This window comes from Hypomesus transpacificus, chromosome 17 (genome assembly GCF_021917145.1).
Source record: "Hypomesus transpacificus isolate Combined female chromosome 17, fHypTra1, whole genome shotgun sequence".
NCBI lineage: Eukaryota > Metazoa > Chordata > Actinopteri > Osmeriformes > Osmeridae > Hypomesus > Hypomesus transpacificus.
This window is the reverse complement of record NC_061076.1, coordinates 9499307-9511345: the sequence shown is the minus strand read 5'-3', so window position 1 is coordinate 9511345 and position 12039 is coordinate 9499307. Positions and strand designations below refer to the sequence as shown.

At 42.5% G+C, this 12039-nt stretch overlaps 1 protein-coding gene across 8 annotated transcripts in view; it reads left to right on the top strand.

Moving 5' to 3' along the window:
* Window positions 1-12027, top strand: part of cep112 (centrosomal protein 112) — a 206211-nt gene extending 194184 nt beyond the window's left edge. For 7 of the 8 annotated variants that reach the window (XM_047037685.1, XM_047037687.1, XM_047037690.1 and 4 more), the window contains 3 exons: window positions 725-826; window positions 1806-1870; window positions 2375-2741. In XM_047037685.1, the coding sequence (XP_046893641.1) occupies window positions 725-826; window positions 1806-1870; window positions 2375-2378 (171 nt within the window). In that variant the 3' untranslated portion in view covers window positions 2379-2741. Of the gene's footprint in view, window positions 1-724; window positions 827-1805; window positions 1871-2374; window positions 2742-11947 lie in introns of those variants that run through there. The other variant, XR_006957363.1, reaches the window with a different exon arrangement.
* Window positions 12028-12039: the final 12 nt, after the last annotated feature.

Here is a 12039-nt window from a genome sequence, read left to right as displayed (position 1 = left end):
AAATTATTTTAGGAAAAGCAGTACCCTCATCCCCTGCCCATTTATCTTGAAACTGGGAAATTTGTGAAAGGAGGAGGGCAGTAACTGGACTGTTGGTCATGACTTAACAGTGGCCGGTGTTGCAGGCTCTTGCTCTAATAACCCTTTGAAAATACTAAATATTTTCTCAAATCTGTCTTTTCAAATGACCAAGACTCCCATAGACTATACAATCAGTGTGTGCACAGTGAACACCAGTCTGTGCGTGTGGTCAGGACTCTTTTTTTCAAGCTCAACTTTTTAAACTTTGTAATCAGACTATGGTTTCTACAGTGTAATTTGGCCCCAGACAGACTTCCTCCTCCCTGTTGAGGTAGCGAGAGTTTCTGTGTTTGATGTGTTTTACCCGCTGCTGGCGTTGTTTAGCCGCTCCCACCCAGTGCTCTAGCTGTGGTACCCCACACTGTAGAACCCCTGATGGCCAGTAGGGGGCAATGTGATGAGCGTTACATCTTGTGGACCCCCTGTGGAGATGTGAAGCTATCTGAGGAGAGGTAAGGCCCACTGGCATCCTGCTGCTCCTATGTGTGCGAACACAGACATGTTTTGAATGGACTCTTGGATTTGGCCTCTTGGAAAGATAGGTTTATCTTTTTCATCCTTTTTTTATCCCAGCTTTATGCGCTGTTTGAGTATCAGTCATCTGCAAATGTGAATTGATCAGACCTTCTCTCTACACCCCCAGGTGACTGCAGTGCGTCAGGACTGTGAGTTGAAGATTAAGGGGTTAATGCCAGCTGAGCTACGTCAAGAACTGGAAGACACCATCACCTCTCTCAAGTCTCAGGTGAGAAGTAACTTCCAGTCAGCCAAGTTGTTGGTTAGAGTCCGTCCCAGTTGAACTTTCCTTTTTTTTTCTTTGGTTATTTTGAATCATAAAAATTGAAGTTTGTACCTTCCTCCCATAAATGTTTTCCTTTCCCTCCTTCTACAAATTGATCTAAACCACCAGAAACTCAACCCACATGTTTGCATTGAACTGCATGTCACAGATTCTTGGGACCACAGACAAAAGTATGGGAGGGGAACACTATTATACTTTGAAACCACATTAATACATCAACGGGGGTCTGGGCCTGCTCATAATAATTTTGCAGGGCCTTGTCTGACATGAAACTGGTGGAGGGGGGCTTTCAGCAGTCCAACATTCTCAATCTGAACAATAGGCCTTTTTCTTTGTCGGCTGCCTGCCCCATCAGTGTTTGTTAGGGGGAGCCTCTCAACAGCACCAATGCCCAGCCTGCTTCGAATAGCTCAACCCAGATCCCTTTACAGCCTGTGACCGCAGTCCTGTGATCCGATATGTTTATACGATGTAATTCGTGACCAGAACAGCCTCCCCTCTCATTGAGGATGTCTTGGGTTTTGCACATTACGATGCATTATTTTTGAGGATGAAAAACTGGATGGATAGAAAATGAGCCTGTGTCTCCAACCACAGCGAAACAAACAAAACGAACTGCTCTCCCCTGGAAGACTGTGTACTTCCAAATCCAGTGTCCCTAACATGTGCCCCACTAAACTCCCCCAATATCCCTGTGTCCTAACCTGGTAATCCACCAACCCAAACCCGTACTTGCCTGACCCCAGCTGAAAAAAATATTTTCTTCCTCAATCCTGAGCTAACCCCCCTTTTTCTACCCAGTTACTCTGACCTTACGATTCAAAATATTTCTTCCCAACTCCAATTGTTCCAACTCCTAGTTGTTCACGTGAAAATGTCTCTCTATTTCATGTGCTCGCTATGTGCTTCCTGTCTTCCACAGGTAAACTTTCTCCAGAAGAGAGCCTCTGTGCTCCAGGATGACCTGGATTCCTGTCGCAGTAGAAGGTCGGTGTGTTTGTAGCTCTCTTGCTGAGTGTGCTCATACATGCTTCTACGCATACTACTTTAGTTGTATGTGCAATATCAATATACACTTACGTGTTCCATTGACTCCAGTATAAGTTCCTGCAATATCAGACCCAACGTGTTTTAAATAGGTCCATGTGACTGGGAGAAGTGTCACTATGGAAGCCTTTGATGTTCTGGTGATCCATCACATTGTCAGACTGCAGCAATGGATTTATGTAAAGCATCTATACATACCCAGTGATAAGAAGCCTAGTCAAATGGGTTCTGGCCCCATGATGCTTCTCACATATCAGGGCCAGATCTTTCCCAGGCCCCTGAGTCATGTAGTATTCTCAAACTGGAAGATCCCTCTCATTAACAAGCTGGCCTCTTATCCCTCTATAAAAGAACAAGATGCCCTTATGTGTTTGTGTCTGTGAGATTATGGCTAAACTTGTGTTTACCTGTCTATCTCCCAACACCCCACTTCCCTTAATACAGGTAACCATGGACCCGTCCACTCTCTCCATCCAAGAACATGAAGGATAAGGCAGATGTGAGCCTCACTGACATGGTTACCATGTATAACACACACGCACCAACGTCTTTCATGCCATACAACTACTAATCATCTCAGCCAGTTCTGTCTGTTGTGCATCATGATGTTTTACACATTGTGACACTTTTTTTAAAAATAATATTTGTTCACTGTTGGATTTTTTTTGTTTCTACATAACCTGTTGTGGAATATTGAATGCACTGCATGTTATTACTGCTCTGTGTGGCAGCTCAACATCAAAATCAAGTTTGACAGTAAATGATCATATCAAATTGCATTATTTTAATTAAAGTATTTTTTCATCATAAACATTTGTTTTGTTCTGCATTAACTTGATCTAAATTTAGTTATTTATTCACACCATCGATGATATGTTCATATCCATTTGACATGTACACTTACTTAATGAGCATCCATATTGGATAAGACAGTCAGTCAAACCCTTTGTTCTCATGTCAAAGAACTTGAATCTTCCATTACTCTTAGTGGTATTTGGTGTTCATGTTCTTCTATCATTTTTTGAGCTCTCAAAAGAATCTACGGCCATTCAGTTGGGGGGTTTGTGTTCAGTACAGATAAAGAGCTCTGGAAATATTGTTTGAACCTCCAGCCAAATACTACAACAGTTTGGTCCAAAGACTCTGATTCCTCATTACCATGCCATGACTTTGTGTTTTACCAGTGGCTCCACTCAAAACCTGTCTCCATGGCCCATACTTCAGTTCACAAAACACCCTGTGTCTAGGCCATCACAGACAAAGGGGTTGTTTAATGGTTATGCCTGTTGATGGTCCAAGTAAGGGCCAATATTGTTTTCCAGTAGTACTTAATGTCTATGATAGGTTATCTTTTCATAACTTCAAGGGAATCCTTGTCTTTTAAGTTTCAGACCTAATGTTGAAAATCAGATTAGATTTTAAAAAAGCAGTTTGCAGGCATTTGCATTGGAATTGCTGGCGTTTATGCATGCCTTTGCGCACTTCCTCGATTTCCCATTGTCCGTGACTTGCCTGACTGTTTCCGAATGTAATGCTACACCAAAGGCTGTATTTATTTGATGTTCTGATTCTGCTGCCCAGAACCTGGAATTTAGTCTTTTGGCAGAAAGTCTTTGTAGTGTCTGTTGTATATGGAAAGGGCATGCAGAGAACTTGTACCAACTAAAGGGATTACAATCTTAAGATTATTCGACATGTTTTTTACTTGTAATCCTGATTGATTAATGTGGTAGTCATTTGAGGGGTTGGTGAGATGGGCTGAATTTGACGTGTGAGGGTGAACATTTTGGAATATCTTGGCTGTGTGTGTGTGTGCACGTATGTGTGTTTATGTTTGCAAAAGCTGGTAGGATTCATTTATCAGAGTTTAACCATGTCCAGTGTGGAACTAAAGGTCAAACCAGGAAGTAAGCTTCTGTCCTTCCTGTATTACCCAGTCACAATGTTTGTCTTAACAGTTGGACTATTATCAGAACAGGGACAGTGTAGTTCTATACAGAAAATCAAAACACCACAGACACATTTTTGTCTGAATGAGAGATTGTCAAAGTAATATAATGTATTCCCATTAGGGATTAAAGGACTCCTCTACTTCCTCTATGTGATATCTCAAAGGTTGAGGGGGGGTTTAGGGGGGGGAGGGGAGCAATGGGACATTGAAAAGGCCATTCGAGGATGTGACTGGTCGCCTCCCTTCATCAGGTGTGTTCTGTATCACAGCGCAGGATGCCACCCTTGTAAAAGGCAGGGATGGTTGATGGGTTCACGTTTGAGGGTGTTTCCTTCTGTTCTTCAAAAATTGTGTTTTGGGTTGTGTGGGGTAGCCTTTTGTATCTACTGTGTATAATCAACCCTCACTGGGAGCATGTGTCCATTAGTGACTGCCTGATTATTTATGCTTGTGACTGACTGTATGTAGCACTAGCTGTGTGAGTGTGTTGGTGTCTATTCATGATTTGCTGCGTATTTGCAGCGTTTGCTTATGTGCATGTTCAAGAGTCGTGAATCTTTTTATAGAGCTATTTTCTGAGTCAGTCCCTGGGAGGCCCAGTGTTTGGCTGCTGTTTTTCGACTGCATAAATAAACCTGTTTATCGCCGACATGCCACGTCTCACTCACTGCTCTATTTAGTTAGTGTTTCCCGTCATGTTTCCCCCCCCCTTCGTTTCTTGTTGATGTGACGCTGATGTTGACAGCAATGTAGCAGGGGTTTTTTCTAGGCTGTCAGTCAACCGTTGACTCCTCCGAGCAACAATGCTCAGCCTAACTGTGGAGTGGAATGAGAGTTAGGCAGGGAGATCTGCACAGGTATGTAAGTGATAGTAGATCAATGTTCTCTGTTCGTTTGTATGATTGCCACATGGATTTTCTGTCAGGACTGATAGTCGGTGGGTGAACTAAAAGCCGGAACACAAGGAGGACCAGGAGTTGTTCTCCAACACTTCCCGCTACAATCACCGTCAGAAGAAACAAGTTGTAGTGTAGTAGGATATTTAGGCGTGGATGGGGTTAATGAAGAAAGTGTTTGCCTGTCTCTTCATATACGGAGTGACTAAGTTCAGTTGAGTTCTAGATTTATCAATCTGCAGATTGGGAGAGAAAACCAGACCTCTGACAATAAATGACAACACAACATCAGGCTTAGGTCTCAATTATGTCTCTCCGCTCTGAAAGCCGGAGGACCATCTTTTATAGGGCACAAGAATTTAAACATAGATTGTGACAGTCAGGCAGTGATGTTACAACAGTCTCAGAGAAAGAGATTCACTGCTCCCAACACATGACAACTCTCAGACTAGAGAGTTCATAGTTGGAGCTCTCCTTGTAGTCATGACAAGGAATATTTAGCCAGTACTTTTTCCTGACCCCAAACATCTATTAACCCTGACACATAGACACAATCTAGTCTAATTAATAGCAAGCTTATATGAGAACAAAATAACTAGTATCCAATGACTAGTTCTATTGATTAGTGAATAATGTAAGCACACAGGAAATCCCAATTTCTTCCACAGGGTGTGATATCAGTTCATTGGTGCTTGGTTTGCTTCATTATTCAAATACCCTGTTTTCTCTCTTCCGAATTAGATCCCACCACCCTTGTCCTCTTCTCAACACCTTGGTCTGCTGTTTCTGTTAATCCCTACAGCAATCACAGAATCAGTGTGTTCAACCACAACCCTATCACAACAGGAAGTTGTAGTGACATGTAGTTCAAGTTCAAGTCTTTTATTTGTCAGGTGCACAGAACAACACAAGGTTAGACTGGGCACTGAAATTCTTAAGACAAGACAACGCAAGCACCTGGCATAACATAACATATAAGTACACGGAACAAATTTACATCTATGCTGAGCTTAGATAAGTGAACTTCCTAAATATACAGATAGCAATAAATAAACGACTATACTAACCCTAACAATAAAACTTCCTAAATTAAAGATAACAATAAATAGTACGCTATACTAACCCTAATGCACAAAAAACCTGTTTCAACCCTATAACCTATTCTAACCTAAGTGGAGTACAGTGCAATAGTGCAGATTTGCAGATCAGTGACTATGTCAATGACCAAACAGGAGCCTGGTGGCGAGGTACAGTGAGGTAAAGTAGTGCAAGTTACTGAAGAGCAACCAGTAGCTGAAAGTGACAGTGTATAAGTGACTAGTGTGCAGTAAAACAATGTCCATTTCAGTGTCCATTGAGAAGCCTGATGACCCTTGGGTAGAAACTGTTGTCCAGTCTGCGTGTGCGCGACCGGATGCTGCGGTAACGCCTGCCAGAAGGCAACGGGGTAAAGAGACTGAAGGATGGGTGGGAACAGTCTCTTAGAATCCTGCTGGCTTTCCTTAGGCAACGTGTGTGGTAGGTGTCCTGTAGGGCTGGGACCTTCCTGCCGATGATGAACTCAGCAGAACGGACCACACTTCGTAGGGCCTTGCGGTCCCGGTCTGTGCAGCTCCCATACCACACTGTGATACAACCAGTCAGAATGCTCTCTATAGTGCATCTGTAAAAGTTAGTGAGGATGACTGAGTCCATACCAAACTTCTTCAGTCTCCTCAGGAAGAAGAGGCGCTTACGGGCCGCTTTGACCACCTTGTCCGTGTGAACAGACCAGGGGAGGTCATTGCTGATGTTCACCCCGAGGAACTTGAAGCAGCTGACCTTCTCCACTTCCGATCCATTGATGAGTAGGGGTGCATGCTCCTCCTCCTGCCGCCTCCTATAGTCCACAATCATCTCCTTGGTCTTGCTGATTTTAAGAGAGAGGTTGTTGTCCTGACACCATGATGTCAGGGTGTCAACCTCCTCTCTGTAGGCTGACTCGTCACTGTCAGAGATGAGGCCCACGATGGTTGTGTTGTCAGCAAACTTAACGAGGAGGTTGGAGCTGTGCGTTGCCGCACAGTCGTGGGTGAACAAGGAGAACAGGAGAGGGCTGAGCACACAGCCCTGGGGGGTGCCTGTGTTGGTGATCAGTACAGATGAGGTGCGGTCACCGATTCTCACCACCTGTGACTCCACTTGCAGAGGGAGGTGCTTAGTCCCAGGTCCACAAGCTTGGAGACCAGTCTGGAGGGGATGATGGTGCTGATGTAGTAACAACTGTAATGACTGATGGGCCATTCAGTAGCCTCTGTCTCTGGCTTCCTCACCTCAGTCTCCAGAGACATAGTAGGATATATCTAAGTAGTTAAAAGTGGTTTGTTCAAAGTTAAGGTTTTGTATATATATATATATATGCATGCTCTGAAAGCCACATACCAGACTGCTCCATAGCTGTCCTTTATAGTGCATCCTCTTGGAGATATACTGGCCCAGTATGGTCTCTGTCTTTGTCAGACTGTAGCTGAGGAAATGAGAGTCATTACCATGGGAGAGGAGAGTTTCATGGCCCAAAAGGGATTAGGATGTGCATCCGACATTGTTTCTATACGTTGGTAGACTTCAAAGTCAAGCGCAAAATGGGATCAAAGGGTTAAAAAAGAACAGTAAATAACATTCAACAACCCAACTCGCCCCCCTTTCTCTTTTATGTATCTCTTTCTTCTCTTCCCCTTCTTTTTATATTTTTCCCCTTATCTCTTTACTTTCCCCTGACTGTTTTTCCAGCTCCTCCTTTTTCCCCCCAACCCCAGTAAATTTTTCTCAAACCTGTTTTTTCTCTCCCCTCTCTGTCTCTGTCCTCTCACCACCCTTTTTTAACATAAGAATGCACAGGTAGTAGTTGAACTCCCACCCTACATATGCTTGGATGGAGGCAATCCTTAAGAGGCCATCTCAGGTTGAAAGATTTCATTATTTCACTATTATTATTTCCCATAAATTGAACCTTTTAACAAGAAGCCCCTTCCCTCCTCCAAAACAGCCCCATTACAAGCTGCTGAATTGTTGCTCCTCTTTAACTTTAAGGGTAGTATACACCATGTCCAACTTCAAAGACCCCCTTAACTCCACACTCCAATTGTATCTTCTTCAGCCTCTCTGTATGACATCTGATTCTGCTGACAACTGAACTTTTCCTCTCCTCTCTTCCTTTCTGTATTCTGTCTCTCTTCTTCTCATTCCTCCCTCCTCTAGCCACCTGTCATCTACACGTGTCCCCCTCCCCTCATCATATTCTTACTACATGGGTGGGGTGTTAGGGGACAGGGGGGGTAATAGTTCTGATCTTGTTACCTTTTACAGACAGAGACTGAATTTGCTCTATGGAGTGGTTGTCTCACACCAAACAAACTGGAAAAACTGTGTCTGGAGCCTTTCCACTGTCCTTCTCTGTCTCTCTCTTTCTCTCTCTGATCCCTCTCTCCAAACGGACATTCGCACTTCCCCTCCTTGGTTGATAATTGCCATAAGCTTCCCTCTTGGTTTCATTTTCCATTGTCCTCCCCCAAAATTCTTGGCTCTGGCTGCAGATAAAGGGATGAGCACTTCAAAGGGGCGCTGCTAAGAGCTTAACCCCAAGCTGAAAGGAGCAGCAGACAATACGGTAATTGAGAGCAGTTACTGATCACAGAGCTGAAGCACTGTGGTGAAAGAAGTGCAGACACACACACACATTCACTTTCTCTCTCCTTAAGAGTGTTTACGATGTTGCTATGGTGGTCAGTAGCGTGGGTTATGACAGGGTCAAGGCTGCTCAGGATGTAATATCCCACTGCCGTGAAGTCTCGTTCAAGCACTGCACTCTTTTTTACATCTGAAATGAATGTTGTTCAATATCAGACTGTGATTTGACGGATAGTTTGAATTCTATGCCGCACAGGCATAGTCAGAACACCGGTACACAAACAGCATTCAGGGAGTAAACTAACTAGAAATGATGTACAGTCTTTGTCTTAATGTTGTCCTCTGGAAGATGACTGGATGTAATCTGTCCTTGTAATAATATCTTCACAAACAGACATACACTTATGCCCCTTAACCTCTCCCTCCAACCATAAAGCCCTGATGTTCCGACCCCACCCCCCTACACACAAACACACACACACACTCCTCTGTATGGCTTCTTTTATAGGCCTGGACACCCCTGCTCCTGGCCAGGTCACGGTCTGGGGTCAGCCTCAGAAGTTTTCCAGAAGGAGGACCCCTCCTAGGAGCCCCCCTGCCATATCAAAGACCCTGAGATGGACACAAGGGCCCAACTGGCCCCCATTAACGGCAGGGGGTCTGAGCATGTCCATAGAGATGGTTTTACCTCTGTGTTTACTGTCAGAGGTCACCCCCTCCCTCTAATATAAACAAAGGATGACATTGTTTGGTTGGCATTATATAGCCTGGTAGCACTAGGATCATATCACTTTCAAGAAATGTAGGGCTGGTAGAAGATATGACATGGTGTTCATGCTTGTTTCAGTGCCAACATTCATGGGTAGTAATTCATTTGTATGTAATAAATGATTACCTAGCTCAGGTATGTTTCACTCTCTGGGGCTCTGAGCAAGCACATTATTAACACAGGCAAAATGATAGAGCATAAAAAAACTAAAATCAAGCAATAAGAGATCATTTAGTCTATTCTGTTTGGAATGTAAGGTTCACCGAAGTGATAACTAGATTCATTCAGACACACAGGAACTACCCTTTACTCTTCATTTGACCGTGTATTTAGCAGCTCCATTACTTATTGAGCCCTGGAGAGATCAAATTAGGCTGTTTCAAAATCCGGATGTCTTTGACACTACTGTCTACTATGTAGGGTAAAACAACACTCCATGATGACTTGTTGTTCCAGTGTATGTTGCTTAAATGGCTGAACGTTCACAGATTTTCACTCCTCGTTACCTCATCTTCTATCCCTCTAGTGTGCTTCACAAAGCAGAACATTAATACTAAAGGGGACTAAAGGCAAGCTTATGGTCGGCTGTTTCCCGCATAACATGCCTGTCTTTCAGGAGAAAGATATCCCTATTGTTGGGTTTTGAAAATGACTTTTATATGTGTGTAATAACCTACTCCAGTATCAAAGGTCTCGATATCTGAGCTGTGAAATGTGTGTGCCTATGTTGGGATTTCTATTTAAAAGCATACATTTCAACTCTAGTAGAATTTAACATTCACATTTATTTGGCATGTTTTTTATTTCTATATATCAGAACTCATGCAGGATTTGTTACACAGCGGAGCATCTTTTGCGCATCACAGGGACGCGAACGGGTTAATCTTTAAACTATGTGAATCTTTAAAGGAAAAAAAGAGGCCTGTGTCTTTAAAGTTTATGTAGCAACAGAGGGATTGCAGGGATAATGCTATTGGGGCGGCAGATCATTTACTTCTGACGTTCCAAAGCCTCGGGGAGTTGGCTCAAAATTGCTTGTCTTTGATAAGGTCCTTGCAACTTTGTAATAACTTTGCGATCTGTAACATCATTGGTAAAGATCTACAATTTTTTTTAAATTATACTCTGTCGTCAAACAACCTCGCCCCTTTAACAAAAACTATTTTGATTCAAGACTGAGTATCCACCGATCAGATCCTGCGGTTATTTTTAAAGAGGCGTACAGAGAGAATTTGGTTTTTATGTAGCTTTCGGGACTAGGCTGTCGGTTCCTTACTTTGAAGTACGCTGGTATACCCTGAGCTCAGTACGTATTGGAATAGCCTACAGGAGAAACCCACCGTATGGCATGGCAGCCTGAAAACGTTTGGACAGAAAAGGGGAAAACATACGTTTTTTCCTTTCGCAAGTCACTATTATTATTCTTTCTGTAACTAACTCGAAACACATCGGAGTGTAAAGCAACATGTCGTGGTACAAAAAATCTGGATATTTTTTTTGTGGATGAGAAACTAGAGACTTGAGGACCGAACTCATGGATCGATGGTATGTTATAAGATTGTGCTCCTCGCGCGCTGGCCCAATTGAAGTTCCTTTGATGTGCTGTTGATTTGCTTTGAACTATTTTAGCTTCATATTCGTTTGTTATACATACAACAAAAACAAACTGTTAAGTAGTTTGATCATACGCGTATTTGTTCACTTCATTGTTTTTTTAGTTTTAGTTTTGAAAAAGTGTAGGTATTCATCACTACAGTTGGCTACTTGTGCAGATTGCTTTTCTCCAAGAGATCTGAGAATTTCAAGCAAACTTTGTAGTTATTTTAAGACTCGGTGCACGGAACAATACAAATAGGCTTGGCTATGTTGAATTGAGTTATGAATAGCACATTTAAAGAAGTCGTTGTAATTTCAATTTTGTAAATTGGACAACTTATCTGCCATTGATTAGACTGTTAACGTAGCCTAGATTAACTAATGGCTTTAAATTGATTGGCAAATGTATCTTTAAATCAGTGGAAATAGGCTACACAATTTGCGTGGTCCATTCTCTAATGTGGACTAGCATTGAATATATCGTCTTGTTAAACACTATGACCACATGTACGTCCGTTATTCTTGTGAAAACTGAGCTTTTCTATTGGTCCTTTTTAGATTTGTAGGCTCTCTTTGGACACGTTTTCAAAGCCCCAAGGCTATTTCAGGGTGTGTTTTTATGGACGTGTAGTATAGTCATTTACCCTAATGTATAACAAAGTGATTCAAAGTTGGTTAAAGCTACCTACATGGTGGATTTATGTTTATGTGCCCCTTTGTTGTACAGTGTCATTTTGTGGAGATGATCTTTGACTATACAAGTGCTTTATCAATCTCGGTTGGAATGCACACATGTCTAGTGTTACTCATTGATTCTTGAATTTAATTCAGATGGCTCTTCTCTTGATGGCCGCTATCCGTGTACTTTGTTTCCTATGAGTCAAACCCAACTATTTTAATGAGAATGATTTTGATCATGCGTGTGAATTCATGTTTAACGTTTTAGTGTTATTTTATCCTAATTAACACTTGTATAAGATATGACGACTGCTTGGAGAAAACTCACATCGTTATTTAGCCAATGTAAAACCGTGTAGCCCACTACCGAGTCGACATTTTTGAAAGTCACATTTGGGGCCCAAAAATAATTTTTGTTGGGGCGGTTCTGTTTTTGATTAGATCAATACTTTATGTTTCAGAGAGAAAACGGGCAGAAACGCTCCCCCGCTGACATAAGAGAGTGAGGAGATTATACAGTAGAGCTCCGAGGTAGGACAACACAGGCTTTTTC